The sequence below is a fragment of the Lepidochelys kempii genome, chromosome 10, assembly GCF_965140265.1.
Source record: "Lepidochelys kempii isolate rLepKem1 chromosome 10, rLepKem1.hap2, whole genome shotgun sequence".
Classification (NCBI taxonomy): Eukaryota; Metazoa; Chordata; order Testudines; family Cheloniidae; genus Lepidochelys; species Lepidochelys kempii.
The window spans coordinates 83,167,420-83,191,076 of record NC_133265.1 but is presented as its reverse complement, the minus strand read 5'-3'; the positions used below and the strand labels follow the sequence as shown (position 1 = coordinate 83,191,076).

Sequence of the window (23,657 nt, the reverse complement as noted above, 5' to 3'; positions counted from 1 at the left end):
CACACTGAGCAGAAGTTTGGGCAGGAGACAGAAACTTTGTTCCCCTTGCTAAAAGTAAGTAATTAGATTAACAGATAAAGGGAATGGGCAGAAGTGAAGAGGAGCCTCCTGCCCTACAAACAAGAGTCTGCTGAACTACACAGACAGATCTCCAATTCCTTCACGGTGGATCTGGTGACCTGCTGAACCACAGAAGCAAAATCTGAATGGCTGGCGAATCATCATCTTTTCTATAGCGCTTTTCCTTGGTAGATCTCAAAGCACTTCACGCGCTTTAATGAATTTATCCTCCCAATAGCCCTGGGAGGGGGGAAGTGCTGTTAGCCCCATTGTGCAGACAGGGAACTGAGGCACACAGAAGCTGAGTGACCTGCCTGAGGTCTCGCAGGAAGTCTGTGGCAGAGGAGGGAATTGTACTGGGGTCTCCAAAGTCTCTGGACAAGACCTTTTTGGAATCCCCAAATGGAAATTTAGATTCATAATTTGAGCTGCAGCTGATCCCTGTGTAACGTTACACTAGAAGGTGCTGATGGCTTCCAGCAGGGGGTCTGGGATCCAAAGACCATAACAGACCTCATTAAAGCCAATGGGGCAGGCACTCTCCTTCAGGCTCAATGGAAGGACAATCAAGCCCTGTAGTAAAACCAGCTGCAGACTGTGGGACTAGCACCCAATACTAGGCTGCATGGTAGGTCATAGCTGAACCATGTGGGCTGAGGAGTTCCCTGGGGGCAGGTGCAGGGGCTGGGATATTGGTTCCAGGCTGTGTATGCTGGAGGCAGAAAGACAGGGGAAGGAGTTTTGAGTGTAACCTAGAGAGGAAGCAGAGGGACAGGGCTTCTTGGGCACAGAGCTCGCTGGAGTGTCAGACTTGGGGATTTCTGAGCATGGAAACTGCCTGCTGCTGCTTGTTTCTGCTGTGTTCAGGGAGTCAGGATTTTGGGTACATTTTTGGTAAATAAACAAAATAGCATCGAGAATATACCTGATGCATATCATCAATTTATTATTCTAACGAAAGCAACCCTGCAAGGCTCTCAACTTTGGCTTATCTCCTTGAGCCAAAGGGTGAAACAATAACTTAAAATAAGAGAGGGGAAAAATCTTTGTCTCTATTTGCATCGGAAAGTTTCTTGGTGCTCCCCTCTTGCTGCTATTACAGAGCTGTGTTCATGAGAAAGGCCTCTTTACAGCCTAGAAACATGACTCTTGGGGGCTGGGGAGAATGGAGCGTCTGGATTTTGCCCTGAGTAAGAGATTCTCATCGTTTGTGGTTTTAACACCTTTAACACTGCAACCCAAGTGTTATATTTGTATACATATCCATCAGCCCCCACTCTCCGAATGGTTAGTGGCCTAGGGCAGGGCATGGGTGGACTCTCATGCCAAGGCTCTTGGCTACAGGATGGTTGAGGGGCTGGCGAGATGCCACCAGGTCACAATACTGCATTGTCATGGGATGATGGCATTGTCATGGCATTGCTTTGCAACCCAACCCAACACTGCTGCTGCATTCAGGAAGGGGCATCTAGGCCAAGGGGTCTTATGTCAAAGCACTGTTTCATCTTGAGGGCTCTGTTAACCCTATTAAAAATGTTGTGATCTCTTTCCCCGGAGATAAGAAAACGAATTCAGGAAATAGACATTTCTTCTCTCTCCTGTGTAAATATTTTGAGGAATGCTTCTCTTGGGATTAGCTTCAGCTGGAAAGAACATGGGCTGGATCCACCCACTAATTGGGAAATATGCGTGTCAGATCAAGCGAATCCTTCTGGCTGCTAATTACAGTTGTTCCCAAAGAAACATGCATGATTACTAGTCGCCATCTAAGCACCAGTTTGCGGTGAAATTCTGACTGCCCCATGAGCAGAGAGAGCTAGGCATACTGTGCTCTTCTACAGAGAAATCCCACAGGCAGCTGTGAGTTCTGATGGGAAAAGGAAGAGCAGAAGGGATTTCCAGAGTCTAAGGTGTCTGACTGCCAACACAGTACAGCCGAGTTCCCCTAAAGGGATTACAGCGCTTGTGGTTTGGCTCTGCAGGCTGCGAAGGCAAGTGCTCCCGTTCCTCAGCAGCAGCGAAATGGTGTGACCACCAGGCCAACGTTTTCCTTGCATAAGACTTTTAACGGTCTGTTGCTCTGAGGTCCACCAAATGCACACTTCATTTTGGGAGGATCTGGCGGTAGGTTTGCCAGGTTCTGTTGTGCATAGTTGTAAGTGTGCTGTCTAACCAGAGCAACTGCTTAAATTGGACTCAGTGAGGAAAATCAAAATTATTCCACTGGCTGCAATTACTACAAATTGAAAATATTTTGATAGGCTCAGCTTTGCTTTGCTGATTTGAAATCATACTGGGAGAGAAATTCCACCCAGTTTGCCATGATAAGGCATTTGCTCTGCTTTAAAACTTAATGCTTCCCTAATCAAGGGGAAGGATGGTCTTATAGATAAAGCCTTGATAGCTCTGGGTTCAAATCCCAGCTCTGCCACAGAATTCCTCTGTGACCTTGAGCAAGTCACTTAATTTTCTATTCCCCCTCTGTAAAAGGAAGATAATTCCTTTGTCCATCATGTCTATTTAGATTGTAAGCTCTCTGGAGCAGAGACTTAGGTGTATGTACAGTCCCTAGCCCAATGGGGCCTAGATTTTGGTTGGGGGTCTCAAGGCAATATTATAATACTACTAATAATAATCAGAGCTATGTTATCAGCGAATAAGGACTAAGTGCTTTTCCTAGCTGCTGCAGGCACTTTTTTAAGTTTATATTTGTAAAGAGCTTTGCTGCAGGTTGATCTGCCCCACCCAGATCTTCGCACCCATCACATGTAGCTACATGGCAAAATAAAACATCATACAAGTACCTGGATCCAGACGGGCTCCCCCGTGGGCCCAGGGGATGTGAGGTTCTCCCAGTTTCCAGTCCTCTCGTAGGTGAAAGTTGTCCCAGCCACTTTGTAATCTCCATTCCATTGGATGGTCCACCCGCCATTCAGAAAGTATTTCTCTGGATCTTCACTCCTCAAGGCCAGGAAATTTCCTGCTTCTGCCACTTCCTCAATTCTAATCTCCCGGGCTCCAGCTGGGATCATCCCAATGTCAACGTAACCTGGGAATTTCACTGACTGTCAATCTCAGGCAGTCAAACAAACAGAAGAACCCCATGCCAAATAAATCAATCACTTCCGGTCAAATTGCTAGAGCAATGAGAGCCGCCATGCTGATTAAACAGACTATTTTGTCTTTTAGCTGCTGATTTCAACATCAGGGGGTACTGGGGGGCTCAGATAAAATAGCTCTTTCTGTCCAGTGTGCCACATGCAGAATCTTACATGGAGCCAGCCTGTGTTCTCTGCTAGTCCATTCCATTGCAGAACTAAAAGTGTCCCCATTGAGCCTTGACCAACGCATTTAATGTACTTTTGCCGTGTCCACATTGTATTTAATGTGCTTTTAATGCATTTAATGGATTTAACGTGCTTTTACCTTGTCCACATAGACCATCCAAACCCTCTTAAACCTTCTGTTAAGCTGAACCCATAGGTCCAGCTAACTCAGATTTCTTTTTAGGGTGCAGACAACGTCTTAGCGGCAAAGGTCTGTAAATGGATATTTTTCCTCCCGGCAGTAAACTCTGGGATGATATTCAGGTTAACATGTCTCTGTTCCAAAGGCTAAATCTCTGCCCCATTGAAGTCAACTGCAAAAGTACCAGTGATTTTAAAAGGAGCAAGATTAAATAGCAAAGGGTGATTTCAAATTTTTGGTCTCTAACAAAGATAAATCGGAATGAAATGAGTGATATTGATGGAATCACTCCCTTAGCTTCCTACATGTCATAGCCAGTACCTCTCAGAACAATTGCACTGGCAATAACTTACCTTCTCTTTATTGCTGACCCCACTTTCCCCTGTGGAATTTCCTAACAGTTGTGTTATTGAAGGGTTCCTGTTTGCAAACCATTCCTGCCCTTCCCCCCACACTGCTGATAAAGGGGAAAACTGGATCTACAGATTAAGGGTGTTTGTATTAAGAAAATCATTTAAAACAACAAGCCAGAATCTTTTTTTTTTCCTTCTCTTTCTTATTCAAATTGGCAAGATCTTTGACCTAACCTCATTCTGTCCACTTGCTCAGTTTTCAGGGCAATGTTTAGTTATTAGGGGAGCTTAGTTATACTTTACAAAGTTCCAGTCATGTTTCTTTTATTAAAAGGAGTGCTGTCTCTATCTATCTAAAAACCATCTTGGCATTTTAACATATAAAGCATGGAAGGGAAACAGAGCTTTCCTATTTAAAAAAAAAAGTTGTGAGGGAATTTGGTGCTCAAAGACATAATGATAAATAATAATAACAGTACACTGCACTTTTACAGCAACTTCTGCCAAAGGATCTCAAAGCCCTTTATAAACTGTGATGAACTACAGTCTCCTTGTGAGGTTGGCGTTTTCCCTGTTTCACAGACAGGGAAAACTGAAGCACCAAAGATGCTAAGTGACTTGCTCTAGGTAACCGTGTTGTCCTGAGTCGAGGACCCTGAAAGACCGGTACCATCCACCACACTGGCTCATTCACTGTGTCCCCTAAGCGGCATGGTGATCTGCCGAGTAGAGGCTTATCTATCCCCAGAAAGTTACTACAAATGCTGCCACCGCCAGCATGAACTGGCCAGGAGTACATGCTGCTCACGCATGCATTCCACAGCACATCCCTGGCCTTCCAGTCCAGCAGCCTCCAGCCTTGGCTTGAAGGGTTCCTGGAGAAAAGGATCTGTGTGGTGGATCTGTCCCTTCTAGCTGCAAAACCTCTGAGCACCTTGTATTGCTATATCTTATCAGTATTTGTTTAACCTTTTATGACCCGTTTCCCTTCCTAAACGAGCCATATTATGGAACATGGCAGGTGCTGTGCATTCTCACCAACTTGTGCTGCTCACAAACGTTCCCTTTCAGAACAGGAACCAGCAAAAGTTCAAGGACAGGCTGGTAGACGGTTGTGACAGACAACCTTACCCAGACCCTCGCTCTCCTCGAACATCTTTTTCACAGTCTGGCAGGTGGATCCATCCCCATGGCACACCCCGCACCGATCCTCGACCGCGTTGGAGTCAATTTCATAGTCGCAGCCCACATTCTGAAACACAAGAACTCCAGGAGCTCACGCTTGGTAGTGACAATATCATCACAAGGCTCTGGTTTTAAATGACGAGAGGAGTGCAATTTCTGCTGGCTCCAACAACTGCATTATACACTCCCAGAAAGGCAGACAGTGCATGGCAGCCTGGTCTAATGATGTCAGTGGGTCTGTTTCTCCATCACACAGCACACAGGTGTCTCTCAATGCCAGCAAACTGTGCACGAGTCATAGAGTGTCATGATGGGATCACCAGTCCTCACAGGAAATAATGAATGTGACAAGGACCAGGCTCACTGAGCGGCCTGCCTGGCAGTGTACCATTTGTCACTGATAGGATGGGAAATAAGGAAGACAGATACACGGGTTACCCAGGGAGATTAAGGGCCAGATTCTGGCATGGGGGAAATCTTGAACTTATATATAGCCAGTTCCTCCTGCTTCCCTGGTGCATGGGGTAGGCTGGGTCTCTGGCTAGGGGCAAGGAAAGGCCATGTACAGCGCCTAGTACCATGGTGTCCTGGTCCGTAGCTGGGGCTCCTTGGACTCTACAATAACATTAATTCCAAATGATAATAACAATGTCCGGGGCTGGAATGTGCTGTGTTCTGCCAGTCCCCAGCCAACACAATAGCCCCGAGGGTGACTGCTTTTGCCAGTGTAAGTGAGAGCAGACTTGATGATCCAGGGGTCTAGTTCAGGCCCCCACCTGTCCCAGGAGCATGGGGTGGGGGGATGTTTAGGTGACATGAATTTGGTGATTGTGCCCTGAACTGTTTTGTCCGCGGCCATTGCTGAAGAATAATGTATTGTTATTACATTTCTATTCCAGCCTTCTATTTGGTTTCACTTCACCATCCTAGGGCGTAGCTGTAGTATCCAAGTGCTTGTTCTATCTCTCTTCTTACAAATGATGCGGTCTCAGCTAACGGCTCTGAAGTTCGGTTCATCTTAATCTAGGGATCAGGGTACAAGCAGATGCAACTCATTTAGCTTCAGTGAAGTTGCAAACACTTACACAGGGTTGAAGCCAGCCGGATGTACCTTACGCTGAGGCACACAATGTCAGATTTCTAACTGTACACTTACTCATGACCACTTTTCCTGCCACCTGTCCTGCTCAGAAGGGATGAAGGAGTCAGGTCTGGCAGTTCACTGAAGAGCCACCAAAGCCAGGTTGTGCTGGTAAGTTATTAAATTGCTACACATACAGCCCCTGGGTGTCTTTTTGAAGTTAGGCACTCAAACACCTTGGCAAGAATGCAGTCCATATACCTGTTTCCATTTTCTCCTGGGCCTGTCTGTGAGCATCTAGCATTTGTTTGCATCCTTTCAATTTTACACAGATTTTGATGGAAAGTTGGATGCAATACTATTTGTAACAGCCCACCCTTTTACCTTTCTGCTCATTTCTTTCATGGTCTCCTGTTACAGGAACCTAAGAGTAGGGAGTCAGTCAGGTAGGAGACGAGAACTCTCGGACTTTGTTTGTGCTAAACCCCGCTCTCTAGCTGGGAGAGGGCAGCCTCCTGATTGACAGATCTGCCAGCGCAGCTTCTGTGCCGTGTCAGGGAGATTTTTTATATTCTGCTAACATACTGTGTGCCCTCACATGCGGGCGGCAGTGCCCAGTGTCTCACCCTTCAGTACCAGAGGTATCCATTTGATTTTAGTTCAGTAAAAGCCCCGGAGTGAATGCCTAAAGGGTCCTTTTAGTATGTGCGTGTGACAGAGTGTACCAGGCCTTCGTGGTCTCCTCCTGGAGGCCCTGCTGCTCTGCTACACCCGTCCCAAGAAGCTGCAAGGTGGGAGGAAAAAAGCAGCAAAGCTGCATCCTCTAGGCTTGCTTAGAGAGGCCTCCCTGGCGTGGCCATCTTAGAAGGCAGAGAGACCTGGTCCTCCACAGGCTAAAAGGGCTAGCGATGACCAAGCAGAGTTCGGCAGGCTCACATAAAAAAATCTGAGGGGCCTTAGCAGGTCAGTTCCCAGCAGGGAGCAGAGGAGCGAAGGAGGGTGCTTCTCTTCGGCCAAAGGCCGACAAGCAGACAGCACTCATGGCTGGCTGAACTTACACTGCGATTGCAGAGGGAGAAGGACCTATGGACACTGGCCCACAGTTAGGGCTGGAGATAAAAGGGCCCTGTAGCAAGAGGCCCAGGGAAATAGCAGCGACAGATTGAATAAACAGTACATGGCTGCTGTGTATAGGGTCCCTGGATTGAAACCCGGAGCAGAGGGCGGGCCAGCCCCTATCAGCCACAGGTAAAGTGCCGTGAAGCCCAAGAAGGGGACAGGCCTCATTTGGGAGCCTGGACAAAAAGGCCAAATCTAAAGGGCCCTGAGCCAGGGATGAAGGCCCTAGCAGGGCAAAGAGACTCTTAGTTACTGGACGCTTTAATACCCCCGGGTTCATCTGGACTTTGTGATATGGCCAGAGGGCCAAGCCACTGAAGACCCGCCAAGGTTGGCTGGCAGCCTATCCGGGGTGCCAGGGGTGAGAAAAAGTCTGCAGTACCGCACCCAGCCACTTCAAGGCACTCAAGAGGTGAGTGCCCCTTCTCACTGTGTGAATAGGCGAGTTGTCCCATTTGGGTGCAGTAGTGTCCAGGAAAACAGTTTTATTTCTGTGATGGGGAAAGAACATTATTACTTTTTCCTACCGTAACTCCTGTTCTGAACCAAGGAGTTTGTTTTAATTTTGGTGTCAGAGGCTAAGACAGCGCCAGCTTTTGTGTGTGCAGCAAGCTCTGGCTGACTAACTTGTCGTTTGCACACGAGGCTGCTAAATCTCATTTTTCACTCGTACGTATCACATGAAGCTTGCAACCCTTTGAGCTGAGACTAAAAGTGGACCCGGCTCTGTGAGTTCTGCTCGGCGAAGCAGCTGCCACTGGGCTTTGGACTCTGGCTCTGCTGGCAACAAAATCTGAATGGCTGTTTCTAAGGAAGAGTGAGATTTTCCGTGAATGGTTTCGACATAAGCAGCTGCAAAGATAATTGCTTATTGATTATTTCCCCACCTCCTCTCTGGGCCATATGGAGTGAAAGGTCCAGCAGCCCACACACATCTGGGAAAGTCTTGTAGTGCTGGTGTCGTTCTGCAACCGTCTTCTTCCCACACACAATAAAGGGGAACAGGCAGCACCAGGTTTCCTCTTTTGAGTCCGGGAATTTCTCTCTCCGATTGGCAGCAGCCAAGACTTGAGTATGTTCACACACACGCTGCTGCTCAGCTTTTAGCTTCCTTTCTGCTCTGAGTGATGTTGGTGAGTACATAGCAACTCACATGAGCAGGAAGATAAGGACTTATCTTTTCCCTTTGTCCAGTGGCTGTTTCTTTTTTACCCATTCACCCCCCGTGAGAACTATAGGTCGAGTTCACTGCTGGCACATGTGGGTGGCTTCCCAGCCTTCACCCAGTTGCAGTCAATCCATGATGTATAGAGCCAAAAATCACCCTCCTCCTTCAGGCTTGTTTGTGTTCACAGGCTAATACCAAATAAACACAATCAACTGCAGCCCAAGCCTTTTCCCAGGCTCCTAGGAACAGGTCGGTGCCAGACGCTGCGTTCCTGTCTGCAGATCCACTCCCACTTCCCCTATAGCCAGAGCGGAGTAAATGACCCACCGGGAACACTGAATGAGCTGGCTCAACAGCCAGGTGCACAGAAGGAGCGTCCTGGTAGGGCATAACTCCCTCCAAGCACAAGGAAGCTGGTGGTGAATTTGGCCAGTGTCATACGAGTAGTTGGCTGGGTTTGCTTTCGTTAATTCTGTTTGGGAATATCTGGCGGTGAAAGCCGTCTGGGAACAAGAGAGCTTTTGGCAAGTCACCGAAGGAGCACGTTGCTGACACAGAAGCTGAGCACTACACTAGCCCAGCTACTGTTTCTGTCCGCACACCACTATTACACAACAGCTAACCCAGGCGGTGGAAGTCCACGCCATGGAGCAAAAGTGAAACGGTTGTAATCCCTGCATGGTTCATTGTACTCGATGGAATGGAAAATCTGCTTGTGTGTGGTCTGCAGGCTGATACAGCTGGCTGCGAACGAAACCATGTGCTGCAACTGTGAGAGGGGCTGGACAATGGACCCACAAATAAACAACATCTCTGGCCAAGGAATTAGGGTGCAAATCACCTCTGTGCAGAGGGTGGTTTAAGTGGAGGTGAGGACTTGTGCTGGTCATCGGCACAGGGGGGAATTTCACCCTTGCATTGTACACACTCCCATCTTCATGGCAGTCCTTCAAGTACATTTTTACCTAAGAGCTGCTGCAGGTACCATGCACCTGCCACGGATGGAACTCTGACTGTCAGTGCACCAGTTGAATCCCAATCATGTGCTGTCCGGGTCACTCTTCCTCTGCTTGCTCTAGGGCACTTGCAAGAGGAGGGAAGTGGCTCACATGTAATTGCCTGGGAGCCATCATTACTCTTCAGAGAGCGGGCAGCCCTGTCAATGCAAGTCCATGGAGTTGCAGCTGCTTAAGATAGCAATAAATTTGGTCCATGGACTGCAAAACCAAGATGCCTCCAATTGCCTTCTACGTGTCTGATCCAATGGGCACTGATGACTTTGGGGCGCTCTCCATTAATGTCAAAGGGCACTGGGTAAGGCCCTATTTTAATAGGCAAAAATAGAGCTTAGCTATAAAATATAAAATAGAGGGTTTTCTTTGTGAAAATGTTTTCTGATAAAACATGAGGCATAGTCATTATATCCCAAATCTTGGGACTACTCACCTGAGTAAGGGCTATATGTGTGAGTAAGAGTTTGCAAGATTGCATCCCTCTATCCCCTGGAAAAGTCTTTACAGAAATCTAAAGAAGACTCCTACAGGATTCCAAGGCAGGCATGATTCGACAGTCCTGAGGAGGGTTTTAGCAGCAAGACAGCCTACAAAACTTGTACAGTCTGCTCTTCATCAGCGACACCTTGCAGATGGTATTGCTGAAGGGTGTTTCTGCCAAAGGAATTGCTTCCTGAGGCTGGCTGCTATGCCTCCTATCTGCCTCCCCGTTGGCTTTGGCAGCACTTGAGTTTGGGAAATGTCCTTCCCAGGTGTCAGTCAGCAGAGCTCGGCCTGATGCCAGCATTAGTTTTTATAGAGTTTCAAAGAAAGAAAATAAAAATTCAAAAAATCAGAAACCCACAGGGTCTGGGTTCTATATTAAGATAAAAATGTTTTTGTTCAGACCTGTCCATTGTTTTACTTCCATTCCTGAAGGCCAAGTCCCATCCACAACATGGGTCCAATTATGGCCGTGTCTTATTTTCATAAAACCCTATCCACATGAGTCAGGAAAAGACACCGTCATTCGCAGGTATGAAAATAATAACAATGTTTGTCAATAAAACATTTATTTTGGTGCGAGCAAGCAAAGTCCTTACACCGTTCCTTCGTGCGCACCACACACTCAATAGGGCTGTCCTGGGTTTGTCTTCATTTAACAAATCTCTAAGACCAGCCTTGTGCTTTCAGACATAACTGGGCCTTTCTCAGCTAGATCCTGGTCTCTCCTTCTAAGTCTCTCTTCCTCAGGGAGCTATGCGGAGTTGAAACAAAGGGGACTCAGCTGGCCTGGCTTCTAGGGTGAGTCAGCAAAATAACTCTGCCCCCTCCACAGGTTCTCAAAGACATGTTTCACAAAGGGAGACGACACCCAAAGCATACCTTACAGATCCCATTGATACAGATATCCCGGCTTGTGTTCCCTTCGTAACATGGAGTCCCATCAATGACAGCATCCCGGAGCTTTTCGGCAAAGTATTCGTCCTCTGGGCGGCAGTGCAACTCACACGGATTGACTGCGGGTTCCAAACAGACTGTAAATAAACCTGCAGGGCCAAGAGTATCTGCAGACTTCCACCCATGTCCTGTCTTCTCCCACTAGAGCCATCCCTGCTACAGAACCACAACTTCCACTGTCAGGACTTTCCTCTACTCTAAATAATCATCTTTTGACCCATAAACTAAACCTGCAAATGCACCTATGACCCCTTCACTTGAAATGCTGCCAACTTAGAATGTCAGCTCTCTGGGGCAGAGACTGCCTGTTTTCGTTCGCTATTTTGTCCCTAATACAAGAGGGTCCTCGGCTATGACTTGGGCTCCTAGATGCTACAGAAATGCAAATAATAAAATAATAATAATATGACAGCACTGAAAGGTAAAACTTACTGGCCTTGCGCATGGATTCTAACCATTAATACAGATCATTAGTAAAATCAAATTAAAATAATTGTCTAGCAAATAGAGGCTCAGGGGGTTGGACTTACTGTTGTTCGGTACTGGCAGCCACTTATAGAGTTTCCCTTTATATAGCATGGCATCAAACTGGCTGCACTGGATGTGGCGGAAGGACGGTTTGTCTGGGGGGCATGGCTTCATGTTACAGACGCGGAATCGCTTCCGTTCCCCAAGGCAGTATTTACCGCCATACTTCGGTCTGCCACCAAGAGCAGGAGAACAGAAAACAAAAACAGGTGCAACACATTAGGATGAAATTCACTAAATTAACATAGAATATAAGGGGCACATTTCTGAGTGGTATCCCCATTGGTTGCTAATCTTTTAACTTTACCACATTGGATCAGATTCCCCAGTCAAACAAAACCCTGTCTAAAGTCCATGGAGATTTGCTCAGATAAAGTCCACATAATTTGACACCCTGTGACAGGGGTCGGCAACCTTTGGCACACAGCCCAACAGGGTAATCTGTTGGCGGGCTGCGAGACATTTTGTTTACATTGACTGTCCACAGGCAGGGCCATCCTTAGCCATACACAGCTGCGTAGGGCACCATGAAATTTGGGGCACCAAATTGCCCCAGATTTCATGGTGCCTTAGGCAGCTACATGCTGCGTATGAGGCAGGACCAGCCCTGGTGACCAGCCTTATCCCTCGGCTGGCCCTGCCATGGGCTGTGCCCTCTGCAAGGGGCAGGGCCATCCCTTGCGGGTTTGGGGCCCCAGACAACTCTCTCTGCCCCACCTCCTCTCCTTCCCCCCTGCTCCGCCCCTGGCATGCCCCCCATTCCACCTCTCCCCCCAGCGAGCCCGCACTCATCGGCAGCGGCGGGAAGCGGAGCCCCAGCCCGCTCCACTCTGCCAGCTCCCAGCTGTGGTGTTGTGTTTCCCGCTGCCGGTGAGTGTGGGGAGGTGGGGGAAAGGATGCCCCCCGCACTCACCGGTGTCGGGAAGCGGAGCAACGCAGCCCCAGCCTGCTCTGCTTCCCTTGCCCCGGCCCCAGCCATGTTGCTCGGTGGGGGTGGGGGGAGGTTAGGGAAAGGTTCCCCCCCCGACTCACCTGCGGCGGGAAGCGGAGCAGCGCGGCTGGGAGCTGGCGGAGTACAGCGGGCTGGGGCTGGGCTGCTCTGCTTCCCACCGCTACCTGTGAGTGCGGGGCAGGGGCATCCCTTCCTCCAAGCCCCCTCCCCCGAGCAACACAGCTGGGGCCGGGGCGAGGGAAGTGGAATGGGCTCCTCCCGGCCCCTCGCTAATCCTCTGGGCCTGTGGGACCCCCAGAAGTGCCCCCCCACAGCTCCTGCCTCCCAGACCCAGGGGAACGGGAGGCCTGGGGGGCTGCGTAGGGCACCCAAATGGCTAGGGACGGCCCCCCCACAGCTCCCAGTGGCCATGGTTCGCCATTCCTGGCCAATGGGAGCTGCGGGAAGCCATGGGCCACAGGGATGTGCTGGCTGCCGCTTCCCGCAGCTCCCATTGGCTGGGAACGGCGAACCGCCGCCACTGGGAGCTGCGGGGGGCCATGCATGTGGACAGTCAACGTAAACAAAATGTCCCACGGCCCGCCAGCGGATTACCCTGATGGGCCGCGTGCTGAAGGTTGCCGATCCCTGCCCTGTGACTTCATTTTTATTTATATGGAGCCAAATTCTGCTGTTATTTGCGCCAACATAAATCCAGAATAACTCTACTGTATTCAGTGGCATTCCCACAGCACAGCAGAGAGCGGAAGGTAGCCACGTGGACTCTGCAATCGAATGGAATGGAAAACATTACCTGTGCTAACAAGAGACAGCTCAGAGTTTCAGCCTTGCATCCCAGATCTGAAGATACCCATATTTCAGGGGGTGTATGTGTGTAAGTTTGAAGTCAGCTGTTTGATTAGGACTATTCTAGAGAGGGAAGACAGATCTGGATTTGAACTGTGAAGCTCTGGTATGTTTGGATCTGTGGTTTTGGTTCAGATCTGTTGCTAGTTTTAATAAGTACGATTTTCCTTCCTCAGACAGACCTAGAACTGTAACGCAAATAAGGAGCTCGCTTTTTTGCAGCTAACATATCCAAATGGAAAGTGCCACAGAAGAAAGTTATTTGTGTCACATCAGACCAATGGCTGGTGTCTCTGTATCTGATAATCATATCCATTCATTCTTTCCCCTGCTGATATATTGTCAGTTATTAGGAAATTTCTTTATTCTGGGGCAGATCCTCACTGAGGTTGATGGGAGCTTTACCACTGACTTCAGTGAATGATGTATCAGGCTTTTTGCTAGTATATCTTTGAGATATACAACTCCATAAAAGCAGCAAACATTCCAGGTTAAACCCAAATCCATCGTAAAGCCAGTTCTTCACAGTGAAATTAAAAAAGCCCTGAGTCCCTGCTATACAACTTGTTTCTAGATTAATAACCTTGCTGATGATGTAATTGGCAGATGTGTCTACTGGACCCATTGGGATTAGAACTTGACCTGCTGATGGTTTATTAACACAGCAGCTCAAAGATGGCTTTTACTAAGTGGACGTTCTCAGACCTAGCTCTCTTGTTTTCAGGTTATGTCATTCCCCCCCCCCCCAAAAAAAAAAAAAAAGAGGAAGCATTGTTTGCCATCTTGGGTAAGGGAGCTTTGATCCCTGGGACAAAGTCCTTTGCTCATCTTTCAACAGATTTTGTTAACAAATAAGCCCATAGAATTCTGGCTTTCAAACAGAAATGAGCTGAACAGCAATTAAAAAATAACGAAGCAACAATTTAGTGCAGGGTTCCTGCCTTCTCTGCCCCCTCCTTTCCCCCCACCCTGAAACAATAGCTGCATTCAGAAGCAACGTTCCCAAAGAGCCAGTGAACTGGCTGTGAGAGGAAGATCTGAGGCCCTGCCAGTGTCTGTGTTACATCAAAAGGTGTGAGTCCTGAGGCCCACGGCTGTCGTGATGGCCTCCAGTTCGGCTGAACCTCTCTGCTGACTCTATGCTTTAGAGAGGAATATCCCAGTCAGGCAGCCGTGGGCACACAGCAAGCATCCGGTGCTGTAAACACGTTGTACAGCACAGCAGGCCTCTGGGCTGTGGCATCAAAGGAAACTTTGTGGGATCTGAGCTCTTTTCAATAATTATTCAAGTTAGTGAAAGTGACGGAATTTTTAAAGTATAATTGACTTTTATCAGGGGTCTGCTTGTTTACATTTTGCATTTCACTGCACTAGGACAATGGAACCTGACTAATTCCTTCTGGGTTTGTTTCTAGACAATTGCACTTTTGGGTTGTTCTGCCATAGCAGAATGTTGCAATGTCTGGACTACCACACTGCAGGGGAATATTTAAAGCCAAATGGGGGGGGAAAACCCCTATTTTATTTTTAAAAATTAGAATAAAATAAAGTAAAGCACAGGTTAAATAATTTCTATGACTTCTCTATGAGATTTTTTGTAGAACTTTTAAAAACCAAATTTACGTTTTGGATCTACCTCAACAATGTGACTTTACTGTTACCAATATGTCCAATTTTACGGGCTTGATTTATGGTGGTATAAAAATTATTATTAAAGTTAAGCGTCAATGGTAATGTTGGAAGTTTGAAGCCCTTCTTTCCTGCAGTTGCAGTCAAGAATCATTATCTATGTAGGAACCTGTAGTCTCAGCCATCTCCTCAGTGTTTTCAATCACTGACAAATGATTGCCATTTCTCAAGATAAAACTGGCTGGTTACGTTCCACAGAAAATAAAGCCATCTGTTTTACCACCTTTGCTAGTATGCCCTGATGAGATTGCTTTGGCTAATAGCATGGATTACTGGACCCATAATCTTCCTGAATTGGCCACAGATTTATCAAAAAATGGACCAGCTATTGGAAACATTTCAACAGAGATCCTCAATGTCATTAAGTCTATTTCTGTATTAATAAATAGAAGGCACAGGTCCTGTCCTCTTGTCATGTGGGTATAAACATGGAGTCATTCTATCCTTGAAATGAAGCCCTGAGTGGAGTTACTCCAGGTTTACACCAGCGTAACAGAGATCAGAATGTGGCCCATTTTGGGTCTGTGTTGGAGAGTGCTACTCTTCAGCTTTCCCAAGGACAGGTCTCCAACCCGGGGTCTGCTCCTGTTCTAACTGGAATCAATGGCAAAACAGCCATTGCCTTCTGTGGGTGCAAGACTGAGCCCTTTATGTTCCAAGTGCTGTGAAAATAACATCCACAGCGTAACTTCCTTGAGTCTAATGTTCTGTGACAGGTGATTGGAGCACATGGTACCACACAGTTATTACATCTATAAAATTACAATTAATTACAGTGATTGTTTAGTTAATCATACGTCTATTGTTCTCCTTTGAAAGAATGTCCCTCTCATGAGTGCTTAGAAAAGTGAAAATCTCAAATGTGCTAAACAAAAGTTTTGACCATCACACTTGATTTTGCATGTGATTTATTCTGTGCTAAGTGTTTGCACTAGTATAACACTGGAGAGACTTTTTGCCAGCTAGAATACTTTGACCATGTTTTCTCTTCAATAGTCAGCTGTAAGTGAGTTCTCATTTGTCTCCATATTGTTTACATCACCACAGAAGCCTCTATATTGCCCATACCTCTACCGTTTGCCCTTGGTACATTTTTTTACAGATGCTTGGCCAACAAATACTAGTAGAACAATTGCTATAACTATTTATTTACACTTCAGGGACAGAAGAAAAGGTCCAAAGATCATACACACATACAGCACCATGAAGAGGTGGCAAGGAGCAATACCACATTTTACTAATTGAAACATATATAGAGCTGCATAACCTAACTTGAATTCACATCAGCTCATTGGGTCAGGCTCTGATCTCACTTATACTAGTTTTATACTGGTGTGGAGTTACTTGTCATTTTTATCAGTGTAACTGATATCACTGGGGAAGTGGTCTGATGTGGAATCATAGAATCATAGAATATCAAGGGTGGAAGGGACCTCAGGAGGTCATCTAGTCCAACCCCCTGCTCAAAGCAGGACCAATCTCCAGCTAAATCATCCCAGCCAGGGCTTTGTCAAACCTGACGTTAAAAACCTCTAAGGAAGGAGATTCCACCACCTCCCTAGGTAACGCATTCCAGTGCTTCACCACCCTCCTTGTAAAAAAGTTTTTCCTAATATCCACCCTAAACCTCCCCCACTGCAACTTGAGACCATTACTCCTCGTTCTGTCATCTGCTACCACTGATAATAATGTATTCCATCAAATCCTACACGGAGTTTAGACATAACATCCACACACACTAGCTAGAACTGCTTTCCAGGTCCTTCCCTTTTATAAAATAAGGAAAAGAAACCTTCACCTGAACGGATGGTAAACTCTTTGGAAGCAGGAACTGTTTTTTATTTTCTGTTCAGTGTCCAGCACAAAAGGACTGTGACCCCCACTGGGGTTTTTTTTATAGGTGCTACTTTAATTAGAGCTGGGTGAAATTTTTCATCTGAAACTTTCTCTTAATCATCTTAATCTCCATCTTAAATAACTTTAAGCAAAAAAGGCAGTTTGGGGACACCAAAATGTTTCACAGATTTGTGTCCATTTTGTCAAATTGTTCATTGGAAACAAAAATCTGAAAAATCAAAATGTTTTGATTTTTTTTGCTTCAAACAACTTTTTGTTCTAAATTTCCTTTAATTTTATTTTTTAAATATTTAAAATTTAAAATATTCAAAAATGTTAAAAGTGGTCAGAATCGAAACAAAACATTCTGTTTGACCTGAAATTAATTTTTTTTCAACTTTTCAAATTGCTAAAAATTAAAAAAAATGTTTTTGGTTCAACCTAAAGCTATTTTTTTTTTTTACTTTTCAAAGTTGCCGGTAAAGTGAAAAATCTGTTATTTGCCAAACTCTAGCTGTAATATAATAAATGCCTAAGTGCCTGATACCAGCAGCATAAGTGATTTCATAACAATCTATTCACATATAGAACACTGGAATTCATGTGATGCAGAGAGAGTTTCCAAAAGTTGCAATAGAAGAGCTGGTTTGAATTTTTTGGCACAATGTTTTTGGGATGTATGGAACAGACTTGGCCAGTCACAACAAAAGGAATCGGTATGCTCTCCACCACGGAAATGAAGATACTGAGATGATGAAATGGTTGGACACTCCATGACAGGAAATGAAATGAGGTTGTGAGGATCCTAATGTGGGTTGCCCCAACTGAAGATAAGTTGAGGGAGGCTACGCTACGTTGGTATGGATGTGTCCAATGGAGACTTGAGAGTTATAGTGATAGGAATGCCCTTGCAATCATCATGGACGGAAGATGACCAAAAGTAGGCCAAAGAATCAATACATGGCCAGATATCAGGGGACGTTAGAGAGCCCAATCAGGAGTTTTGGAAGAAGGCTATAAAAGTCACTGACCTCAAACAAAGATGTTTGAAGAAGATGTTGAAAAAGAAGATAATGATGATGATTTTGGGGGGAAATTGTCAGCATTTGCAACCAACTGAACCCACCATCTTTTCCACATGGCTCCCAATGGGCCTCAGATCTACTCTGAAGGAACAACTGGCACTATTTGGCAATTCTGTAAGGAGTCCAAGTAGAGAGGCCAAAGACTGGAGAAGCTACGGGGACTGAACTCCTTTCCCATCACTGAAAGGTGACTAGTCAAAAGTGGACTACAGCAGAACCAGGATGAGCTCAAAATTATTTTAATGCAAAAAAGTCTGGAGGGCTATCAAAGAAATGGGCAACGGTTTCAATTAGGCAACTCATGTGAGCAAGGACTGCAGGACTGGATCACAGCCCAGATATGAACATGTGTCTGCAGTTGAAACCCCCTCCTCCCCCATCCCCACACCATTTATATAGCGGAAGGGCAGTTCATTAAGGGTATTGTAATGGGGTGACCTGCCCCTTTTAGGCCTGCAGCTCACCAGCCTATACAGTTAACCTGCCTGCCTGGGATGAGGTGTGGGATTTAATTAGAATCAAAGGGCAGCAAGAAGTTGCTAGAGAGAGGGAGAAGCTCAGGAAACTGTAGAGAATGAGAGATTCCTGCAGGCAAGATCCTGAGGCCAGGGGAGTTGCCCGGCTAGGAGGGGCTGGGAGAAGCCTGCTCAAGAAAGAAATCCCTGAGACCAGGGGAGTTTGGGGTGGTGCCCAGCTTAAGGCTGGAGGGAAATTTTTTGTGTTTAATTTTGAACTTTGTTAAAAAAAACTAGCTCCTAAGGAGGGTTGTTATTGGACTTGTAAAAGCCGCTTCTGAAGTTTATTGTGGAACTAAGAAGGGACACTGAGGCAAGGGGCTGTTTGCAGGGCTGTCCTGAGGCCACCAGGGCCCCTGAGAGGTGGAAGGGCCATCTGATGCCAGATATGATTCAAAACTCAATGGAATAAATGGGAATCTTTCAATTTCAATTGATTTCAATGGGTTTGGGATCATGTCCTCAATGCTCCATGCTAGCAATTTTTAAATTATGGAAAGAGTTTTCACTCTGTGTGTAGGAGATGCCAAGCTCTGCCTTGTTTTCTAGGGTAGAATGGGAAAGTTGTTCCAAAAGAAAAAAGAAAAAGAAAAAAAAAGAAATTAACTCTTCCCTGTCTTTTTAAATGAGTAGAACTCTTTTCCAGTAAATAGAGTTATTTTCTGATGTCTGGAAGCTACCAGCACATCTGGGCACTATTTGTAGCTGTTTCCTGCTTCTTAACCCTTTGTCAACTTCAGCTTGTCGTGACATTTCCCATGGCCCATTTCCATATGACCATAAGGAAGTTACATTTTCCCTGAACAGTTTCTTTGGGGGAAACTTGAATTAAAGAAAATAAAATTAATTTATGTTTTATGGTTATGGAAACCCCTAAAGAAGAAAAACTACCCTATTCATATACATGTTCGCTCCATCTGAAAGGCAAGGCCAAAGAGATTTACCTACAGCAGCCAAAACAAATAATTTCCTTGGGCGAGCTCTGCCAGGTTTGCAGTGTTTGCTCTCCTACATGCCTGTGGCTGTGTTTAAAACACTCTGTAAATGACAACGGCACTCCTCCAGCAAAACTCATGTCAAACATAAACTTTGCTCTTGACCTAGAAACAAGATTACATACAGGTGTTTTTAAACCAAGTTCAATTGCACATCTAAAACAATGTACTTATGAAAGCGGTTAACCAGGGAACCTATTCTGGGCTCATTAGAGACCTTTACCTGATTCTGAAACTCCTTAAGCCACGAAAGGCTGAATGCCACCTGAAAAATAAGTAAGGACCATAAAATTGCTCTTGTGATTGTGATTGATTGTGTACTCAAAAGACCTCAGGAAAACCAGGGGTGTGCATTAAAACACTTAGGATGGGAGTGCTGTTAATCATGCACCTAAATTGTGAGATCTGTGTTGTTAGTTCTGCAAACCTGGAATGTCATTTCAAAGCTCATTCGGAAGGACAGACCATTGTGAAAATATTCCTCTGCAAGGAGCTTGGTGGCAGTCCCCACTTTACAGATTATCCTGCTTAATCCTCACTCTTTTTTACCACCAGCCCTGGCACTTTTTCGGGGAGCTCATTTTAGAAAACCTTCCTATCTTTTGAGTTCTGCCTTTTAAGCAAAACTTATCATAGACTTAATGGGAAGTTCTGCTTACGAACTGATGGCATGATATAGCCCCATATCCTTTAAACCCACTGTGTCGCTGTGGTTCATCATAACTCCAGCTCCTCACCTTGGGTCACAGGCTCTGACATCGTAACCTTTGGGAAACCTTTGTTTCTAATACAGTCCAAGAGTTATCTGGTGGGGGAAGGAAGAGACATCTGGGGAGCAGCTGTATCAGCCCAGAAATCGTGGAATAGACAATGCTACACCATAGTCTGTTGTTCAGATGCTTTGATTATAGGGCCACCTTTCTTAGAAAGTTATGCCATATTTGGCTGCTGCCACATTAAAGTCTGACAGAAAGAAACCCTCTTGTTGTGGCTCACACACCTTGCTATAACCTGTATGCAAACTGCTCATTGAGAACAAAGGACAGTAAATGGTGATGAAATTTTCCCCGGTGATTCTGAATCTGCTTAAAGGAACATTTTTTCTTTTTGGCATTAAAAAAGACACTGCATATGTGTTACATTCACAAGTGCTTCATCTTGACCTTTCCTTTGAATTGGATTTCAGGTGCTTTCTGCCTGGACTAATCATGAGCGATTTGCATGTAAAGGTAACAAAGAAAACTCAATCCACAGACCTTCCACTGCACAGATTCCTAGCTAGCCCCATCAGTTGAACTGCTTGTGTTGTTTCAGATGTATGCTGTTCACTGTTCCCTCTAAGCTGTGCGTGTGTGTGCGTGCGCACAGATCCTAAACCCCGTGGGCACGGGGAAACACCGTGGGCACAAACTGGGGGTTGGACTAGATGACCTTCTGGGGTCCCTTCCAACCCTGATATTCTATGATTCTGATATTCTATGATTTGCACACAGCACAATAATTTGCACAGAAGAATTTTTTTGCGCACACGGCCTGTCAAAAATTAGAGATGTTTTAAAAGATATAATTAATGGCATTTGAAAATATCCTCTCTGTGGGTCACCTCTTTGTTACTGTTTCACTGTGCAATACATCACTAGGTCGCTGCCCAAGTGGTTTGTGCTTGGGGCAGGGACATTCCTTGCTAGATGATAAGAAGATATTCACATATGTGCTGTAAATGGGGTTTTCCTAATGAAGTCACATAGCTAATGAATCTAATCACATCTAGACAAAGCAAGAACCTTGACTTACGTGGGGTTGTTGCATTGCCTTTCTGCATTCTGCACGCCAGCACCACATGTCCGAGAGCAAGTAGACCAAGAACTCCAGGTTCCCCAGCTTCCATCAATAGAGTCCGGGCGGTAGCCCACCTGCACACACTCTCCATTGAAGCACCACTGCAGAGTAACCCAGACAAGAGTGAGGCCAGCTGACGTTTAACAATACTCTTACAAGGCACCAACCGCACTCGTTTATAAATCCCTAATCTGGTGAACGTGCAGTACAGAGAACTCCAAACAAGAGTGGTGGGCATCACAGCGCAATGGGAAACGCCGGGACACTGGGTTAGTGGGAGGTGTGCACATGGGAGTAAAACTAGTTTGGATTCACACACACCTATTTCACCACAACTCGCGCTCCAGCTTTCTGACGGTGCCTAGGCAGCGCATGTCTCCAGCCTGAGATTAATGCTTTGGTTCTGGTGTCATAACAAAGGCTTTACCAGCTGGTTACCCAGTTAACCCGGAGAACGGGTAAGATGGCAGGTTCTACAGAGAAAGCCTCAAGAGTCCTTCATGATCTGTAGAATTGAACTACAGATTAAACTCTTAGGGCCAGATTATTGGGACCAGCCATTCTGCGTTAAGCTCTGCCCAGGAGTGGGGGACGTACAAATGGTTTTATGTTACAGTTATTCTGTTTTATGCTACTTGAACCTGAAGCCACTGTCCTGGTCCCAAGATGTAATTTAGACGAGTCTCAGGATTGTTTTGTGATGTGCGCACTGGGAATAGCCCACCAAGGGTCATTATAGCAGCCCAGGATTGGCTGGTTGTGGCTGCTCTCTGGCCATGCTCCTTTGCCCTTGCCACGCCCTCTACACCTGGAGATGGGGCAGAGGAGCTGCTACCCTAGCCCTATGCCACACAGGGATTTCTCTGTCTGTTGGGTGCTGCTACTGCAAAAAAGCAGGTGGAATGGCGGCCTCGAGCTGGTTGTTAATTCTCCTCTTTCGTTCTAGCTACACTCTGCTGGGCTGGAGGAAAGTTGAGTGTGAATGAGGCTGCAGTTGCATATGCAATGCTTGGAAAGTCAGGCCCATAAGGCCAACAGCTGCCATGTGAACGCATCAGGGAGCAAAACACAACTCCACCTCTTATGCTGCTTCAGCAAACTGCTGCTTCAATGGATTTAGGGCCCAGTCCTGTCATTCTTACTGAGGCAGATCTCTTCCTGAAAGCCACTGGAGTTGTGCCAGAGTAAGGACTGCATGACTGGGTCTATATTAAGCATTTTGATGTAGGGGTGTATCTTTGCCTGCAAAATTTTGGATTTTACCCTTTACCTTTAAAGTTAAGCAGAGGAGATCAAATCCCCCATTTCCCCCACACCCCACAGATGTGCTGATCCTTGTGCAAGTTCATGCAATGTACCAGAAAAAATATACATAGCTAGGTCCTTCTAGACCTCACCTAACCAAAGCTGTGCCGGTAGCCGTGACATGGCAAACATTAGCACCTGGCTGCCTCGGTGATTTGAAGCATACGCTGTTTGAATACTCAACAGTGCTGAACGTTTAAGTAATTATCAGAACACACAAATTCAGCGGAGCCGAATGTATCCATTTCTAGGCATGTTCACAGCTGTAGTTCTGATGCTGTGGAATTACACTCTGCAATCGACTGTGGCTGCAAATACAATTTACTCTAATTACCTTGTTCTCACCACACTTTGTGCCGTCGACGGCAGCATCCAGCTTGGAGTGGCATGTGTTCCCCACTGAGCACCAGAGCGTATTGCAGACGTTCTGCAGAAAACAAGCGTGGACACAGCATGGAGATTACTGAGCATTCCAAAGGGCCAGCCCAAATCGGACCTGTTTGAAACGTGTTCACAGATTGAATTATCCCACTGATCTAATCAGTCAGCAAAGAAAGCCACAGCGACCTTTTTGTCTATAGAACTGCCTTTCTGGCCACACTTTTCTCTGACAGTTCGAACGTTCGCTTTCCCATATTTAGCCCCCTTACTTTCCTCTCCTTTACGGTGACCCTTCCTTAAACCAGGAGGAGAGAATGTCTGTGTGTGCTGTCAGTTTGGCTCCCTGGATCTATTGGAAGGGGAGCTTTGGGGGCAGAGGGCTCCACAAACAAACCAACCTCTCTCCTAATTCAGCCAAGATAACAGTGGTGTTTTCGCCTCTAACAATTCATAATGCAGGATTTATTTATCCCTTCATCAGCAGAGAGTGAGTGTCTATGCAAAGACTCTCACAGTTCAGCCTGTCACTCAGCATTCACAAATTCTGTCATTTCATAAAGGAAAACTGCAGGAACCCCCAAAACTGGCTTACATCCATGTCATCGCAGAAGACGGAATACGCTCCATACTGCAGCCGGCACTGATGGCTGACGTCATAGAGGACTCCTGGTGGAACCAAGGGGTAGTCTACCACTTCTTTGGCAGGTGGGTCATCCAGACACAACCCCCAGCCTCGACTGCAAACATGAAACAGACAAGTCAGACTCCAGCAGATGGGGATCAATGAAGGGCAAGAAGA

The 23,657-nt window shown here is 46.1% G+C and overlaps 1 protein-coding gene across 2 annotated transcripts in view; it reads right to left on the bottom strand.

Annotated features, from left to right (window-relative positions):
* The window catches only part of ADAMTS7 (ADAM metallopeptidase with thrombospondin type 1 motif 7), a 139,775-nt gene that overhangs the window by 76,861 nt on the left and 39,257 nt on the right, over positions 1-23,657 (bottom strand). For both annotated transcript variants that reach the window (XM_073304523.1, XM_073304524.1), the window contains 7 exons: positions 23,451-23,595; positions 22,812-22,904; positions 21,128-21,273; positions 11,418-11,587; positions 10,813-10,946; positions 5,013-5,133; positions 2,865-3,109 (listed from right to left, as the gene is read on the bottom strand). In XM_073304523.1, coding sequence (XP_073160624.1) covers positions 2,865-3,109; positions 5,013-5,133; positions 10,813-10,946; positions 11,418-11,587; positions 21,128-21,273; positions 22,812-22,904; positions 23,451-23,595 — 1,054 coding nt within the window. The remainder of the gene's footprint in view (positions 1-2,864; positions 3,110-5,012; positions 5,134-10,812; positions 10,947-11,417; positions 11,588-21,127; positions 21,274-22,811; positions 22,905-23,450; positions 23,596-23,657) is intronic.